Genomic DNA, 16,676 nt, shown 5'->3' on the forward strand with positions numbered 1-16,676 from the left:
GCTTCCACCTTTATACCACATCCATCCATCCATCCACTTATTACCCACCAATCCATGTTTTATCTCTCTCTGTCCTCCACTTTCTCCAATTTCCATGTATTAACTCATCTTTGTTCGGATTTTGAATCTTTTTTTCTTCTGGTTTCCTGCTTTTTCTTCTTCTCCTGTTCAGTGGTCAAAAGGCCTTCTACTCTCACGCCAAAAGCTGTCCAAAGGTGTAGGACAAAAAGGGTAGTTATCAACAACAAGACAATACAACGTGCAGCAGCACAGAGTAACGGACAAAATCATTGCTTCATTACGGGTACTCTCTCATCTATGGTGAAGTATTCATAGGCTCTCCGCCTCCTGAGGCTCCGGTGCCCGATGCCTCGGCTACCGCCTGCGTCGCATAGTACCGGACGTCTACATCGTCATCCTTCTGCAGCTTGGTCAGGTTGGGCAAGATGCGCTGCTGAATCAGCTCTTGGCCCCGAGGCGAGGGCGTTGCCTGCTCAGCCGGTGTCTCCTGCTTCTCAATGGTATACAGGGTTCCCTCCTCGGGCAGACGCTGCAGGGCGCTGATGAGGACCAAGTAGGTCTTGGCAACGTTAAATCGAATGTTGGGGATGTCGTCGTCAGTCATCTTGTCCAGCATGGGCAGAATTGACTTGGAAATAACATCTATGCTGACAACAGAGGCCAGAGTCTGCATGAAAACAAAAGAGTTAGCTATGTAAGAAGCAAACGCATTATATGCCACAAGTAAAAACTTACCGAGATGGCAAAGCAAGTAGTCATTCGGTACAGGTAGTTAGGGTGGTTGCCCATGGTCATAACCTTGGGGATGATGGCCTCGCTTGCCCACTCCACACCAAATACTTCGGTCAGTTTCTTCAGGTTGTGTGTAGCAGCCTCACGGATGGAGAAGACTGTGTCACCGAGCCATCCCATGCACAGGTTGCTGAGCTTCTCGTCAAAGAATTTTACACCTAGCTGGCTGGCCAGCAGGGGAATGTACTCGATGATAGCAAGACGCACACGCCACTGCTTGTCCTCTGCCAGGTTGACAATGGCTGGCAGCAGTGAGACAGACAGAGGCTCAATTCCGATGACTTTTAATCGTTAGCTTACAAAAGATTCCCCAGATTCCATGGTGCATGTGACAATTTCGTACCTTGGTTGACGAGCTCAAGCTTTGAGATAATGTGGAGTCTAACCTCGGGGAACTCATCCTTGAGCATCTGGAGGAACATGGGCAGAAGGTGGTCGATTGTCCTATCGCACATGAGTTAGCTCATCATATGTCCACTCATCGCTGTCACGCTGTTCATCATCACATACTCCTGCTTGCCCAGAATGGGGGCAAGGCCGCTAATCTGAGTTCCCAATGCAGCGCGCACGTGTTGCGACGTGTCCGAGACAAGGTCCTCGACGCTTCCCATGATGTCGTTGAGAAGTGTCTGCTGGTCTATGAGGCCGCAGAATCCGGGAATCTGGCCGGCAATGGCTGTCCGCACCTCCGCCTCGTTGTCCTTAAGAAGCTTGACGAATGCAGGCACTAAATCTCTGGAGACGACTTCCTCGTCGACTGCCTTGGCGATCTATGAAACGATTAAACAAAACATGTTAGTAAAAGGGCCGATATCAAATATGATACTGATCAATAGGAGCACCGCTGACCTTTTCAAATCTATCGGCAATCATGTACCTGACTCTCCAGCTCTTATCCTCTATCAGATTTCGCAGAGAAGTCAATAAGACTCCATGGCCGGCCTGCTGCTCCTTGGGAACGCCCTCGGCGATGGCAATGAGAATCTCTACAGTGAGTAATCGAACACTGTCCTGGTCGTCTTGAACGAGGTGCTGGAAGAGGGGAATCATTTCGTCGATAACGATGGCAGCGGGCATCTCCTTGACAAACTTAGCCAGGTTGGACGCGGCCTGGCGTCGGACCATGGGGGTCTCATCGTGGACGAGCAGGCCAAACTGTTGACGGAGCTGCTCCTGGACGGGAGGAGAAACTTTCTTGTAGGGAGCTGTGAAGAGGCCACATCCAGAAACCTTGGATGTGAACCAGTCTGCCTTGGCGAGTCTGATTGTGAGGGGAATGAAGAACTCTTCGACTTGTTGCGGCGAGAGCTCCTCGCAGATCTTGTTGAGAGACTCGACAGCCTAGATTGTTTTAGACATGCGCCATCAGCGAAAGATGCTCCAGCTAGCGTCATTATGCATATCATCTGACAAGTCAAAGCTTACCTTGTCTCGAACGACGGGCTCCTCTATGGCGGCGAGGTTCTCGAGAGGGGAGAGCAGGACGTGGCCCCAGGAAGGGCCTCCAACGTATTCGATGAAGTTGCCAAGCTCCTCGCTCAGGGCAACCAAGACTTCGTCCTCGTCCTCGACGGACTCTGTGATGGAAACGTTAGATTAGGCCTATATCGGCGTATGGCTGCGAGGGCTGAGAGCAAGGGAATGAAGAGTGACAGAAATGCTATAACAGAGTCGAATTGCTACTGACCGTCGAGAAAGGGAATCAGCTCATCTCTTGTCCGCTCGGCGCCGAGGGCAAGAGCAATTGTAGAGAGCCGGTGGATCGCGTTGAGTCGGAGCAAGACATCGTCGTGCTAGCAGAAAAAGAGCCCCGGATCAGCATCACGCCGCCAAAAAAGCATGGACAGAGGCAGAAAAGGGAAGCAGAGGTCGGGCCAAAGGTACCTTGAGCTCATCGATGAGCACGGCGATGGGGTAGAGCTCGTCGCTGGCGTTTATCGCTTCAGCCATGGCGTGTCACGAGGGAGAAGCAGACGAGCGGCGGGGGAAAAGGAGAAAGGCGCGTTGAAGCGGGCAAAACGAGTCGTCGAAGCACCGCAGATGCTGGAGAGGGCCGGATATCGATAAGAGAAGAGGGAGAGAAGAGGCGATCAAGCGAAGCAGACGAGGCGAGGCCGATGGCGAGGTGGGTGTTGTTTGAAAGGCTGCGGCTGAGGCTCAGGCCGAGGTGGATTCAAGGTCGAGATTGGAGGTGATGCAATGGATCTCTTTTGCGCGGAATTGAGCAGCGACAAGGCGCCTTGGCCGCTACCGAGAGGCGGGTCCTGCGAGCACGAGAAGCAGCGGCACGAGGCGAGGCTGCGGGTTATCCAGACGGCTGAGCGAGGCCTCGCAGATGCAGCGGTGCAGAAGCGAAGCTTGGAATTGGCGAGGAGGGGTGAAGATGCGAAGAGAGAAACCAGCTTTGTTGGAGCCCAGCTAAAAGGTGTCTGGTTGCCAGCCGCCTTGCTGGAGTAGAGGCATGTAGGGGGTACCTGGCCGCGCTGAAGGAAGGCCTGTAACAGAGCAGTGCTGCTGTAGCTGGGGGAGAGGCACTAGGCAGATGGTACATGCTGCCGTAGGACGACATCGCACCCATGGCCTGGCTGTGGCGTTAGCAGCTGTGGTGGCGTCGTTGCTTGGACACTAACAGGAGCTGCCCCGCCAAGCAAGTACCTGGAGCCCCCACTTCTCCCCTGTAGGCATTTCGTCTTTGTGCAATTTGCCCCTTTGCAGTGCGCGAACGCTTGTACAGATACCTTGTAGGTCTACGTATGGAAGATAGCACTACAGGTCGAGATCTCGGAGCGATATTCGTTTCCAATTTTAGGTGCATGCAGCTGCCCAGAGCATCAAGAGAAGAGCCACAAGCACTATCAGGGTGTTTTATGCACAAAGCAAAGAGTGATGGATGAGAGATAATTGCTACGGGATAAGGTATAAGGCTGAAATGGAAACATATTGACAGACGAAGGTTATGATGCGTCATACCTGGTAACGACAGAGGTTTGCACTCGTATACTCGCTATATCTACCACACCAAGACTTGCATTGCTGTGGCTGCTGTACAATGACAGCACGCTTACAATAAGCAGCTGTTGTGGCTCAACATTTCTCTGCCTCTCTTCCATATCTCTTACCTTTCTACTGCACGGCCAAGGCAGCCACTGTACATTCGTATAGATAATACAGCATGTAATTGGTAGATGTCTACATTATCTGTGCATCGGCTTGGGTGTTTGCAGAATTGGGCGACTGAAGCCTGACAACCTGCTAGGGGCAAATACAGAGCCGCTCTCAGTATGATATCAATTGAGAGAGGAACAAGGAGCATCGATATTCCGGGCGACGGCGCTCACCCCGCCGATATCAGGACCCGACTGCCAAAACTCGCCCGTTAGTGAGGTACCTGCCAGTCCCTAGCACTCCCTACAGCGCAGCCAAGTCCCTCCGCATCATCCCACTATCAACGCTGCTATCACCCCGCCATTCCCAAAAATTCCTGTGACTCAAAGGCAGAGACAGCGACAACCCACGACTTCGGTCTTTGCCTGGCATATCAATCAGTATCGAATCTCGTCGCCACCATGCCGACCATTTCCGTCGACAAGTACAAGCTCTTCGAGGCCCTTGGCCGAAAGTACGTCGCTCTGCTCATCACTCTATCTGCTTTTTTTTTTGCATCTTGCTGGCTCCCCCTCCATATATATGATATATAATCCACATATTCAACCACCACAGCCAATCTCCATGCATTCCCCAAACTAACAGCCTTACCACCTCTATAGATTCACCAAGCCAGAGTTTGAGGACCTCTGCTTCGAATTCGGCATCGAGCTTGACGAAGACACCGAAGAGGAGGAGCGTCCCATCGTCGACGGCGTCCAGGAGCCTCCGCAGCTCAAGATTGAGATCCCCGCCAACCGATATGACATGCTCTGCTTCGAGGGCATTGCCCTCAACCTCAACATCTTCATGGGCCGCATCACGCCTCCCAACTTCAGAGTCGTAGAGCCCAAGGACGGCATTCTCCAGACCATCACCGTCTCTCCCGAAACCACAAAGGTCCGACCCTACGTGTCTGGCGCCATCCTGCGCAACATCAAGTTCACCAAGGATCGATACGAGTCCTTCATTGCGCTTCAGGACAAACTTCACCAGAACTTGGCCCGTCAGCGAACCCTGGTGTCCATCGGAACTCACGACCTGGACACCATTAAGGGTCCCTTCACATACGAGGCCCTGCCTCCCCGGGACTTCAAGTTTGTCCCCCTGAACCAGACCCAGGAGCTCACTGGCGAGAGCCTCATGACCTTTTACGAAAACGACCGACATCTTGGACGATACCTGCACATCATCAAGGATGCTCCCGTATACCCCCTCATTCTCGACTCCAACCGAGTCATCTGCTCGCTGCCCCCCATCATCAACGGCGACCACTCCAAGATCACCCTCAACACCACCAACGTCTTCGTCGAGATCACCGCAACAGACATTACCAAGTTGGATATTGTCACCGACATGATGGTCACCATGTTCTCCGAGTACTGCGCTGAGCCCTTCACCGTGGAGCCCGTCAAGATCATCTCGGACCACAACAACCAGACCCGCGTCACTCCCCATCTCCGTCCTCGCGTCACCCACGCCGAGGTCGACTACCTCAACAGCTGCACTGGTCTCAACGAGTCCCGCGAGAGCCTCTGCAAGCTCCTCGCCAAGATGGCCTACGTCGCCCGGCCCTCGGACAAGGACCCCAACCTGCTGGAGGTCGCCATCCCCCCTACCCGTGCCGATGTCTTGCACCAGGCCGACATCATGGAGGACGTCGCCGTCTGCTACGGCTTCAACAGGCTGCCTCGCAGCTCCCCCAACCGCGGCGCCACCGTCGCCGCCCCTCTCCCCATCAACAAGCTCAGCGACATTGTGCGCATCGAGGCCGCCATGGCCGGATGGAGCGAGGTCATGCCCCTGACCCTGTGCAGCCATGACGAGAACTTTGCTTGGCTCAACCGCAAGGACGACGGCAACACCGTCGTGAGACTTGCCAACCCCAAGACTCTGGAGTACCAGGTCGTTCGCACCTCCCTTCTTCCTGGCCTGATTAAGACCATCCGTGAGAATAAGAGCCACAGCCTGCCCATCAAGATCTTTGAGGCCGCCGACGTCGTCTTCAAGGACATGAAGGCTGAGCGGAGAGCCCGCAACGAGCGCCACTTCGCTGCCGCTTGGTGCGGAAAGTCCAGTGGTTTCGAGATTGTCCACGGCCTTCTGGACCGCCTGCTGCTCATGCTGCGCACCAACTTCATCGCCGACGGCAAGGACGCTGCCGTCAAGCCCGATGGCTACTGGATCGAGGAGCTCAACGAGGATACCTTCTTCCACGGCCACGCCGCGGCGGTGTGGCTCCGACTGGGAGGCAAGGAGCAGCGCATCGGCGAGTTTGGCATTCTGCATCCCTCTGTGCTAGAAAAGTTCGATCTAAGGTACGTTTTTATGAATACGCTTTTAATCCTCACGTGTATGGTGCTAACGATGTGTGTTTTCAGATTCCCCGTCAGTACTTTGGAGATTAACCTAGAGGTCTTCTTATAATCTACATGACAAAACAAAAGCCCCAGATTTTGATAAAAGTTTAAAAGAGAAACAAGGGATAAAGTAGATTTTTGACGATTTAAAAAAGAAAAAGCACTAGACATTCAAGCACCGTTTGTTTATTAGTTGGGTGTGAATCTCCATAGGTCTCACTCAGATTAGCTGCCAAAGAGATATGAATATATAAACAAAAAAAGTCCAAAATCATCATCGTTTCAATTTATATCTACCAAAAAAAGTGAATACGCTTCAAACTATTAAAAATTGGATTTGTCTTCATTCAAATCATACACCTCGCAATCTTGGAGCATTCATAAAATAAAAAAAAAGCGCTTCCCATAGTATCGCTGAGACTGCTCTCTACAATCTACTCCAGCCTTTGTCCACGTTTCATACAATATTTTTTGGACTCCTATACAGTAATACAACTGCTGCATGCCACTCGTAAGAAACTTGTATATCCTGACCTGACAAAGTCGCTTTTGGTAGTAAAATAAGTCATCCTATAGTCTCCTTTCATCGGCATTTATCGCGCCCCATTATCTGCCCTCTCTTGCTGATTATAAAAAGGGAACTTTTTCTTATGGCCAAAACAATCCCGGGTAAGAGTAGGTCAATAAATGGAGGGAGGGGATGAGGTTGATGCTAATTTTCTATCGCGCTTGATGAAAGAACTTCTGCCAAACCATTGTAGCCACAACAACGCTTATTTAACGCTGCAATCCCCAGAGCTCCCCAGTTGCAGCCTTGTTCTCTTTATTCAGAAAAGACACATATAAAAGAAGGAAGAAAAGCAAAGCTATACTGTTGGTCTTAAAAACAACCTGCAAAACTAACTAACAGGCCATTCGGGAGTGGTGACATTCTCATCTGAGCTCGGACGCCCCAGATCTACAATCGTCATTTCTGAGATTGTACGCGGCCGAGTATAGTGGTGATATACGGTATTTGGCGTCTTCACAATCGAGTAAGGCGCTGGACCTTGGTCCGAAAACACGACCTCCTAAGTCATCTCTCGCATCTCTTGCTCACGAGAAATGGGCGCTGCGGCCGAGTGCTCGGGAACAGGTTCGGTGGCACGCCCAAAATTGGACATGACAGCTTTGCTAATGTTCAAACCGGCGATGCCGTCGCGAAGAGCGGCAAATGCACTCATTCCGTCCGCAGACACGCTGTGTTGCAGAGCGGCTTGCCTATCTTCAGGCGTCAGGATGCCATGCACAGTCTCTGGTGATGAAATGACTGACTGGCTGGCTGAAAGGCTCGGTGGCTTTGGGCTCGGAGCCGACGACGTTGGCCGTGATACCGGACGGGATACCGGCCGCTCTGGAACTTGTTCAGCTTGGACAACGCTGGGGTAGTTCAACGTCGAGACGGCAGCCTGTCTATCGTTTTCAGCAATGGCAGCAGCGTTGAGTGCACCATTCATCTCGTCCTCTGTCCGGCCAAAAAGTTGGTGCCACCAGCGAATCTCATTCAGTCGTGGCAAGATGATGCGTTCTTTACCCTTAATATGGTCATCCACGGTAGGGTCGTAGTCGGGGTTGGTGAATTCGGCCCTTCGACAGAGGAAGTAGTCCCATACGGACGCGGTCTTCTCCGCTACGCCGGCGTCTTTTCTCTGTTTCTCTGAGTTGTACAAGAACGTTCCGTACTGACAAGAGTGATAATGATAGAGCAGGCGGCGGAGGAAACGCTCGTTGAACTCGAAGCGCGTCTTGTGCTGCCGTAGCAGCTGATATATGCAGTCGAGGAATTGGTGGAAGACTGGACTGATCATTCTCTGTACGGTGGCTTCTTCGTCAACTACTTGGCCGCTGGCCGTTTCGCCCATGGTGGCCAGATCGGCGTCATCTTTGTTGGAGCTGAATAGACGTTTGGCGCCGCTAATGACATTTTGAAAGGCATCGCTGCGGCCATCATCCTCCCAAGGCTGGACCTTTAATCCGGCGAATGCATCTTTCTGAATATTGAACCAGTCCTCAGAATTGAGGTGGCCCGCACGTAGCCTAAACATATATCCAAATGACAGCCAGTCTTTCTCAACGAGGACAATGAAGCCATCGATGGTACGGTAGTAAGGATCCAGCATAATTTGGGACAAGCCGCTGAGCTGACTGGTACGATCCCAGCCATCCGAGCAGTGGATCAAGACATGCGAATGTTTGATGCCTACTTGACGGGCGATGAGGCCGGAACCGTCGAGGACGTCGTGAATGTGTTTTAGCCAGTTGCTCTGCTGCAGAATATCGCGGTTGGGAGGCAGAGGAGATATGTCGGCATCCTTGAGCGCATCGACCAACTTGAGTAACGAGCTCCGCATGATGTGAATGTTGTCAATGTTGAGGAAGATCTTTTCTGCGAATTTATACTTGTCCATAGGTTCCGAGCCCATGCCTTGAGCCTGGTTCATGATGGCATTGATTGTGGGGCGAGCGTCAACGATCAGGTTGTTTTGTTGAGCACCATAGATCAGCCGCTTGCCTGTCTTGTCATCGTAAATGGCCATAGACTTGGAAATGAGCTCGTCCTCATATCGCTCCTTGTCCGACAGCTGAGTCTCCAACATAACACTACTCTCAAACATATCCGTCTGGCTCGCCATCGGGGAAGGGTCCTCTGAACTTCCACTTCCATTACTTGTAAGAGCTGAGAAAGACGCCGCAACGAGCTTCTCGTCTTGGACATTGGTCCTCCTGGTGATGCCCGCCAGCGGCTGAGAACTCCTGGTAATGGTACAGTTGTTTATCGGGTGGATATATGTGAGGGCAGGGATTCGATTTCGTGAGCGGTACTCCTTGGCATATTTAAGGACATTATCGGAAATCTTGGATGGCACAACGAGAAATGCCGGATAGGTATCGCAAAAGCTATAGTCTTGGTTAATGGTAGTGATCCTCCAGCCTTTATCTGGCAGCTTTTCGCTGATGCCTTGCCGGCGAAACTCTGCCCTGGGATCGTAGATGTTCCAGCCATCGACCTCTCGTTCCATCTTGGGCGGCTTGTGGCTAAAAGCAAAAAGGTTCTGAACCGTCCCAAGTTTACAAGTGCGACACTTGATGTGGTCATAGGCCTCTCTCGCGATCTCGGTAGTGGTGAAGTTGAAAGTGATGTAGGTAAAGTCTCGACATTGAAGACGTATGGATGGGGCCTGACGGGATGCCGGAGGCGTCGGCCGGAACGTGCAGTGCGAGAGCATAGGATACGTTATCCATCGCTCACGCTTCTTTTGCGGCTGTGTGGGCTCTTGGCCATCTTGCGTCGGCGATGGGATGACTGCGCTGAAGATCATGTGGAAGTCGGTCAACGTCAGCGTGCCGGTGGCTGTCTGGCCGCCGTTGATGCCCTGGACATGTTCGATAACCTGAGAAGAAGGCCATTATGTCAGGAGCTGTGATTCGCATCTCGACCGAGGAGAGTCTCGAGCAGCAGAGCTGTGCCATGAGAAGCACATACCTTCTTCGCCTCCATCGTGACTAATCCAGCCGCTTTTGGCGTTGTAGGAGCTGCGATGGAACTTGATGCGGAGGTTGCCGGGGTCGTCACGCAAGCGTCATATAACACTTTGTATAATTATAAATCATATAAGAAAGAAAGCTTATGGCGTCGTAAAAAAAAAAAAAGAGCTGCGTAGCACAGTGACTCAACAGAACCGTGGCCGGCGGTGCAAAAGCTCAGCTTTGTTGGGAACCAGCAGTGACTGCGTGACTAGGCGAAAACAAGACGATCGATCGAAGGATGGAGGAATAGCGAGAGTCAAGCTTATGATGCTTTGGCTGAGGCGGATCGAATATCTAATTCCTTACCGCCAAAACGCAGAGAGTCACCAACAGGCCAAGACGTCGCAGAGCATTGCCGCCGCCAAAGCAATTGCCAGTAAATCGTCGACTGTGGCCCGAGAGTTGCAAAGGCGAAGAGCTTGGCGATGCGATGGAGGCGGGCCAGATAAGCAGAGGAAGCGTCGTCAGAAGGTCTCGAAACGGCATCACAAGTCCAGGCTCAGCAGGGCCAATGCTGGCGGGGCAGTTGCTGGGGGCGGGGCTCTGGCTTGGGGGACGCCCAAAAGAGCATCAGGCGCGGCCATGGCGCTGAAGGAAAGCAGCTGGGGGGGTTTTAGCGGTGCTGCTACTACAAAATACAGGACGCTGCATTAGACGCGAAGAACCTAAGCAGTGGAGTGCTGGCATATGCTAAATCGGCAGTGCTAGAGAGAGCTAGGAGGGGAAAAGAAGCAGAAGCGGAACAACGTCGGCAAGTCGCCGAAACTGATTTTCCGGATTTGCTACAGCGGGATCGATTTCGCTTGTCTGCGCTAGCATTCCGCTACGCTTGGGCCTAGTGCCAGGTACGTACCTCTCGCTCAAAAAATTAGGGAAAAAAAATAAAAAAAAAGTCCCGGTTTAGGGCTCAACCCACACAAAGGGAAAATTGATTGAAGCGCCAAACCGCTCAAGGCCACTCAACTTCCAGCGAAGCTCCCCCCAGCCCTCCAAGTGCCCGTCTCTGGAACCCGCGAACTTTCTCCCTCAACCAAGACAGAATTTCCAGTCAACAACAGACTCGAAAATAATTCAAAATGTCCCACCCCGGTGCTCAGATGTAGGTGCAACGCCTGTTTGATTGCAGCCCCTCGTCCATATCGATACACACAATTACGGCCCTGGCTCTTTTTTTTCACGTCGTTGGTGGTTGGTGATGGCATCAATTTGCTTCGTGGAGGGGGGATATACGAAGATGAGAGAAGGATTGAGGAAGAGGAGGATGATAAACAAAGCATTGGTTACAAAAGAAAGAGAAAGAAAAGGACATATGAAGGATGAGCCAGGGTCGAATTGCCGTCTACTCGATAAAGACTTGTCACCACCATATACACCACCATCACCATCACCATCCATCATGACCAATTTTTACTGACATCTCTTCTCTTCCAGCTCCAAGCGGAGAAAGTTCGTCGCTGACGGTGTCTTCTACGCCGAGCTCAACGAGTTCTTCCAGCGCGAGCTCGCTGAGGAGGGTTACTCCGGCGTCGAGGTCCGCGTCACTCCCACCGTCACCGACATCATCGTCCGCGCCACCCACACCCAGGAGGTCCTCGGAGAGCAGGGCCGCCGCATCCGCGAGCTCACCTCCCTGATCCAGAAGCGCTTCAAGTTCCCCGAGAACTCCGTCTCCCTCTACGCCGCCAAGGTCCAGAACCGCGGTCTGTCCGCCGTCGCCCAGTGCGAGTCCCTGCGCTACAAGCTGCTCAACGGCCTGGCTGTCCGCCGTGCCTGCTATGGTGTCCTGCGCTTCATCATGGAGTCCGGCGCCAAGGGTTGCGAGGTTGTCGTCTCCGGCAAGCTCCGTGCTGCCCGTGCCAAGTCCATGAAGTTCACCGACGGCTTCATGATCCACTCTGGCCAGCCCGCCAAGGACTTCATCGACAGCGCCACCCGCCACGTCCTGCTCCGACAGGGTGTCCTGGGTATCAAGGTCAAGATCATGCGCGGCTCCGACCCCGAGGGCAAGGCCGGCCCCCAGAAGTCTCTCCCCGACGCCGTCACCATCATCGAGCCCAAGGATGAGCCTGCTGTTCTCCAGCCCGTCAGCCAGGACTACGGTGCCAAGGCCGCTCAGGCCCAGGCCAGCCAGGATGCGCGAGTTGCCGAGCAGGAGGGTGCCGCTGAGGAGGAGGCCCAGCCCGCCGCTGAGGAGCAGTAGGATGCTAGCTCAGTAGCAGATTGGTAAAAAAGGGTTGAAGGAGGAGTCTATTTTTTTTGTATGTGCATGATGAGAGAAGAGCAGAAACCAACAAAGGAAGGACGTTGTTGTGTATGCGTGGATGATATCAAGCCACAAGGCAAAGGGATGGCGGTCAAACTTTAGGCGTCAATGAACATTTGCATGGAAAGGTTTCGTCTTGTTTTTTTAAAAACATGGTAGACAACATTAAGCCATACACTAAAAAAGTGAGACTTGAAAATCTTAAGATTAAAAAAACGAAACATGGCCAAAGCAAATCATTCACCTCGTATTGTAAGCCAAGAGTATATCCGTAGTATATCTATATATTTATATATATATAGGTAGCCAAAAGGGTTTGAAAGAAAAGGAAAAGGCGTTGCAGGCGTCAAGACAAACAACCCCTTGGTATCAGGTAATAATAAATAAAAATACACTCGCCACAACCTCACCAACACAAGACACACGCTTAGAACTCTGTTTCTCTCTATGCCTCATCAGTCTCCTTTTTTGGTCCCAAGGCCACAACGGCCCACTTGCTTCATTTCTTTCTTTTCTACCTCGGCATCAAAAATGCTAACCAAAAACCCAAGATATCGTACAACAGGAGCATGCTTTCAAATCCAGTTTCCTTTCCGATCAGTCATGTTTACCGTAAAATAAAAAAGCAAGTAAGTTATCCCACACCCGCACAGACACAAGAAACAAACGCCGCTCCTCCTAAAAGAAATAGATAGCAAAAAAAAAAGTTGAAACCGGAAACCTCCTCCTCCTTTCACTTTGTAGCCGTAGTTGCAGCTGCTACAGCTTTGCTCCCGATGTAAACGATAAAAGGAAAATTGACGACCAGGAGGGTTTTTGAGAATCAGAAGAAAAACAAGGAACAAATATTTCTAAGCCACCTGGGCTGAAATCTCCATCTCTCCCTCTATCGGATTTTAAAGCGGCCGCAGTAACTGAAACCTGCAGGCGCAGCTCAGAATCCATCTCCCTGCTCAATGAAAACGCAACGTCTCCCTTTTGTTTTTCTTTGGAAATGGCGTTGAATGGCAAATGTACAGATTTGGTTGGCCACTCTGGGCTGACTTTTTGATTTATCTCACAAGAGATGTGCGACAATGGTTGCGGGTATATCCATCATACTTCGACCTCTCTCATGTATTCCATAGTTGTGATAGAAAAGAAAAGATGAATAGAAAAGAAATGTTGAGTGACAGAGTTCCCTACTACCTGTCGGCATCCTTTCGTGACTCGAGCTCAATGTCACTGCTAGTGTATTGCTTCTTGCCGTTTGCCGAGCCATTTGCCTTGCCATTGGAGCCGTTGGCACCGTTGAGATGGCGGTCCTCGTCTTCGCTGTCAGCGAGGTCGGTGAGGCCGAAACCAGCGGCCTCCTCCTCATCATAGGCCCGGATCAGACCCTGTCTATCGCCGTGGAAGCTGCTCAGGCTGTGCCTCGAGGTGTTTTCGCTTCTTCGGGACTGCATGCTGCGGCGAGTTTGGAAGCCAGAGATCATATCTGTGCCGGCAGCATCAAAGTCGCCTCGTCCCGCAACCAGTCTCTGTCCGTGAGGATCTCCTCGAGAAAGGTTCAGCAAGTAGACTCCCGTGAAAGTGACGAGGAAGCCACAGAGCAATGAAAGAGTATTGACAGGGTCGGTCGTGTTGAAACCGCTGAAGAGGATGAAGGAGGCGCAGAGCGTCGCGGTCGTGAATGTGACGTAGTAGAGCGGATTGACACTGGAAAATATCATAGTCAGTACGATGATTAAGGTCACCAAGAAACAAGAACATGAATCACTAGCAAGTCTTGACTTACATGTTTGTCGGGAAAGAGGCGAGGGCCTTGTTAAAGTAGTTCATCTGCGTCAGGATGCAGACTGTCGTGAGAATCATAAAGACGTAGGTCGAAGGGTGCGAGAATTGGTTGTGGCCAGCAAAAGTGAGCTTCAGAGCAATACCAAAGGCCTTGACGGACATGACAGAGATGGAGCCGACGGTGGAGCAGATGGAAAGGTAGATCAGGGCGTTTCGCTTGCCGTAGACAGGAGCAATTCGGTAGATCATGAAGACGGCAAAGGCCACGACAGCAAAGGCGTACAAAAGGAAACCTAATCATCGTCGTCGTTAGTCTTCCGAACCAAACTCAAATTCAAAAAACCAAAGTATATATCAGAGAACAAAAAGGAGGCAAGCTTCGGATCGAGGCTCATCGTCATTCGTACCAGGCTGGATGGCATAGTGTAGAATCTCATCGACCGTCTCGATTTCCTCGTCGGGAGGGGCGTGCAAAACGATAATGACGGCACCGATAAGGCAAATGGCACTGCCCAGCTTCCCCAGCGTACCAAGCTCTTCATCCAGGAAGTATGATCCCAGCACGGCGCCGATCAGGACACTGAGAGCTCCCAGAGGAGTAACCAGGATAGCCGGGGCAAAAGCATAGGCGGCGAAGTTGCACACTTCTCCGATGCCAACTGCAAAGAGGTTAGAAAGTGACTATTCAAATTCGGTAGCGGCGCCGGTTGCTCACGAGTTGCAATGCCTGCCCACCATAAGGGGCTCCTCATATATACAAATCCATCGCCTTCGAAGCCGTGTCGCTCTTCAGCTTGTAATAATCCCTGTGCACATTGTCAGCCGAGATGCTCCAATCCTCGGTTAGGCCGGCTGAAGATCGTATGCCGCCGAGAGCCGTTATGGGTCGCCGCAGAAGAATCTGACCTTTTTGGTGATGACGAAACTGGTGCCTGAAGAGATGGAAGCGTAAGCAAAAGAAGACGCTGTAAGAATCACAGAGAGGATGAGGACATACCAATGGCCAAGGCCGATGACATGGCCAATGCCAGGCCGATATATCTAGACGCGATGGAGTCAGCGAATGGCGTTCCACGAGGGGCACCTCTCTTGTCCCCAAAAGAGGCCTCATCCAGGTGGAAACGTACTTGTCCTCAATCATGTTGAGCAAGTGGTCTCGTGGATGATGAAGCGCGCGAGAGGGCCACGGAGAGTGTCGTATCGACGGAGTACTTCTTCAGCGGCTCCCTGGACAAGGGAAGAGTCGCGAACGAGACAAAATGAGCGTGCGCAAGGACCAAATGGTAGCGAATGGACGTTGTCGAGAAAGCAAGAAGGAAATTAGCAGAGAGAGGCTGTGGTCGGTCGACTGGCTTTGTGGCGACTCCAAGGCGGGGGAAGGCTTGCGAGTAGCTTCGTTAGATCAGATTAGGCCTATCAAAAGCGCGAGGCTCGTCTTCGAGGCTGTCGTCGTCGCTGGCGTTCTTTGCTTTTTTTTCTCTCGTTGCAAGGGAGGGCAAAGCAGTAGCGCCGAGGGCAGTTTGCTAATAGTGGTTCGTGTCCCGCAGTCTGGCCTCTCTGTGTCGTACCAGATGCCTATTGTTTGGTCGTAATCGCCGTCTCTGGAAGGTAGGAAGTCAAGGAAAAAATCAAGATGCAAATGCACCGCAGACGCAACGCCAAAGTCGTCCTAAAGGAGAGGGAGGGGGAGAAAGAAAAAGCCGGGCGATGATTGGCGCACAAAGGAGAGAGAGAAGAAGGCAAGGGAAGGAAAAAAGGAACGATCGCGCATGTATTTTCTGGTGGCTTGTGGGTTTATTGGAGTTCTGGCATCGAATGGGTTGATTGGACTTGTGGTCTTGGGCCGTGTGTGGCGCTTTATCGGGGGTGTGGGCGAGCTTTGGGGAATGGGATGCGTGTCTCACCAGCGTCTTTTTGGACCGTTTAGCGGTTGCCGCTGCGTGGCTACAGGGCGCGGCACCGATATCAGCGGGACTGGACAGAGGCGCAATGCCCTGGAGCGCTAGCCAAGCTGGAGGTTTGGACGGGTACCTGAGGGGCTAGCGGGCCATTTGCTGCGTTCTTACAGGGTGGGGAGTAGAGACCTAAAAAAAGACGGATGGATGAGGTTGAGGATACATGGGGAGGCATGTCGAGCTGAGGGATTCCGCAAGTACAGTTTACGTGCATGGATGGCGAGGGTACATGCAGCAAGGGCTCGCCGTTATCACGCTGCCGCCAAAGCATGTATCCAGTGCAAGGCCAGCGCCTCAACGCGGTGCCCATTAATCTCATCTCATTTATCACTACCTATTGAGCAAGGCATGCCGTGGAGGGGCGCCTTTTAGAGCCAAGCAATTTCATCACCTGCTGCCGGTAGATGCGCTGCTGGTGGATCGAGTGTCCTAAAACAAACGAGCCCCTGTCGTGTCTGGCTTGTTTCATCGTCATCAAGCAATCTATTGCGGTCCCCATTCCCATTAGATTTCCCAGTAGATGGCCAGCGATCTGCCCACTATTCGGCGACGACATGGGCTGCTGGTTCATTACGGCAAGGCTGGAGTAGTTGGTTTAATTCTTTTTGGCCTGGTTGGCTGCCTCAGTGAAATGATGGCGCTTCGTATTCGGCAGCCTTGCAACAGCAGCACTGGATTCTGAGTTCTGAGTTGTGGGATACGAAATAGGTACTGCATTTTACTTTGCTGGCAATTCTAAATCAAACGGTACCGCATAGCCTCTTTCATAGATACGCGGAGCTCAAGTGGAAAGGCAAC

General features: G+C 52.0%; 5 protein-coding genes across 5 annotated transcripts; 2 read left to right on the forward strand and 3 right to left on the reverse strand.

Annotated features, from left to right (window-relative positions):
- Positions 1–209: 209 nt before the first annotated feature.
- On the reverse strand, positions 210–2,887 carry GGI43DRAFT_127386 (protein phosphatase 2A structural subunit TPD3). Its single transcript, XM_083199122.1, has 8 exons — positions 2,698–2,887; positions 2,501–2,606; positions 2,239–2,390; positions 1,663–2,154; positions 1,324–1,583; positions 1,157–1,257; positions 757–1,094; positions 210–688 (listed from the first exon to the last, which is right to left on the reverse strand). Exons 1-8 carry the CDS (start codon positions 2,761–2,763, stop codon positions 317–319), a joined length of 1,887 nt encoding a protein of 628 aa, XP_083058119.1. The 5' UTR covers positions 2,764–2,887; the 3' UTR covers positions 210–316.
- Positions 2,888–4,235: 1,348 nt separating this feature from the next.
- GGI43DRAFT_127477 (phenylalanine--tRNA ligase subunit beta) lies at positions 4,236–6,609 on the forward strand. The gene is made up of 3 exons (XM_083199124.1): positions 4,236–4,432; positions 4,581–6,275; positions 6,339–6,609. Exons 1-3 carry the CDS (start codon positions 4,380–4,382, stop codon positions 6,382–6,384), a joined length of 1,794 nt encoding a protein of 597 aa, XP_083058120.1. The 5' UTR covers positions 4,236–4,379; the 3' UTR covers positions 6,385–6,609.
- Positions 6,610–7,387: 778 nt separating this feature from the next.
- On the reverse strand, positions 7,388–9,855 carry GGI43DRAFT_424518 (phosphatidylinositol-3-phosphatase YMR1; the record flags this gene model as incomplete). The annotated part of the gene is made up of 2 exons (XM_083208385.1): positions 7,388–9,748; positions 9,841–9,855. The coding sequence occupies 2 exons, from the start codon at positions 9,853–9,855 to the stop codon at positions 7,388–7,390; spliced, it is 2,376 nt and encodes a 791-aa protein (XP_083058121.1).
- A 930-nt stretch (positions 9,856–10,785) lies between these two features.
- GGI43DRAFT_411800 (40S ribosomal protein uS3) lies at positions 10,786–12,363 on the forward strand. The gene is made up of 2 exons (XM_083206755.1): positions 10,786–10,983; positions 11,316–12,363. The coding sequence occupies exons 1-2, from the start codon at positions 10,961–10,963 to the stop codon at positions 12,082–12,084; spliced, it is 792 nt and encodes a 263-aa protein (XP_083058122.1). The 5' UTR covers positions 10,786–10,960; the 3' UTR covers positions 12,085–12,363.
- Positions 12,364–12,963: 600 nt separating this feature from the next.
- On the reverse strand, positions 12,964–15,533 carry GGI43DRAFT_429184 (magnesium transporter NIPA-domain-containing protein). Its single transcript, XM_083209066.1, has 7 exons — positions 15,051–15,533; positions 14,921–14,964; positions 14,830–14,855; positions 14,639–14,729; positions 14,331–14,582; positions 13,925–14,216; positions 12,964–13,845 (listed from the first exon to the last, which is right to left on the reverse strand). Exons 1-7 carry the CDS (start codon positions 15,062–15,064, stop codon positions 13,332–13,334), a joined length of 1,233 nt encoding a protein of 410 aa, XP_083058123.1. The 5' UTR covers positions 15,065–15,533; the 3' UTR covers positions 12,964–13,331.
- Between the last annotated feature and the right edge of the window lie 1,143 nt (positions 15,534–16,676).

This window comes from Trichoderma evansii, assembly GCF_050947405.1.
Source record: "Trichoderma evansii strain SZMC 28006 chromosome Unknown GGI43scaffold_18, whole genome shotgun sequence".
Lineage (NCBI taxonomy): Eukaryota > Fungi > Ascomycota > Sordariomycetes > Hypocreales > Hypocreaceae > Trichoderma > Trichoderma evansii.

What these genes read in the sequence shown, in the direction of transcription:
- GGI43DRAFT_127477 (XM_083199124.1), top strand. Translation starts at nt 4,380, where the DNA reads ATGCCGACCATTTCCGTCGACAAGTACAAGCTCTTCGAGGCCCTTGGC. An exon ending in TTCGAGGCCCTTGGCCGAAA is followed by an intron (nt 4,433 to 4,580) that starts GTACGTCGCTCT and finishes CCACCTCTATAG; the next exon opens with ATTCACCAAGCCAGAGTTTG. An exon ending in CTAGAAAAGTTCGATCTAAG is followed by an intron (nt 6,276 to 6,338) that starts GTACGTTTTTAT and finishes GTGTGTTTTCAG; the next exon opens with ATTCCCCGTCAGTACTTTGG.
- GGI43DRAFT_127386 (XM_083199122.1), bottom strand. Translation starts at nt 2,763, where the DNA reads ATGGCTGAAGCGATAAACGCCAGCGACGAGCTCTACCCCATCGCCGTG. An exon ending in GCTTGAGCTCGTCAACCAAG is followed by an intron (nt 1,095 to 1,156) that starts GTACGAAATTGT and finishes AACGATTAAAAG; the next exon opens with TCATCGGAATTGAGCCTCTG. An exon ending in CTACTTGCTTTGCCATCTCG is followed by an intron (nt 689 to 756) that starts GTAAGTTTTTAC and finishes GTTTTCATGCAG; the next exon opens with ACTCTGGCCTCTGTTGTCAG.
- GGI43DRAFT_429184 (XM_083209066.1), bottom strand. An exon ending in GTTTCGTCATCACCAAAAAG is followed by an intron (nt 14,730 to 14,829) that starts GTCAGATTCTTC and finishes CAATGTGCACAG; the next exon opens with GGATTATTACAAGCTGAAGA. An exon ending in GCCTCTTTCCCGACAAACAT is followed by an intron (nt 13,846 to 13,924) that starts GTAAGTCAAGAC and finishes GATATTTTCCAG; the next exon opens with TGTCAATCCGCTCTACTACG.
- GGI43DRAFT_411800 (XM_083206755.1), top strand. Translation starts at nt 10,961, where the DNA reads ATGTCCCACCCCGGTGCTCAGAT. An exon ending in TCCCACCCCGGTGCTCAGAT is followed by an intron (nt 10,984 to 11,315) that starts GTAGGTGCAACG and finishes CTTCTCTTCCAG; the next exon opens with CTCCAAGCGGAGAAAGTTCG.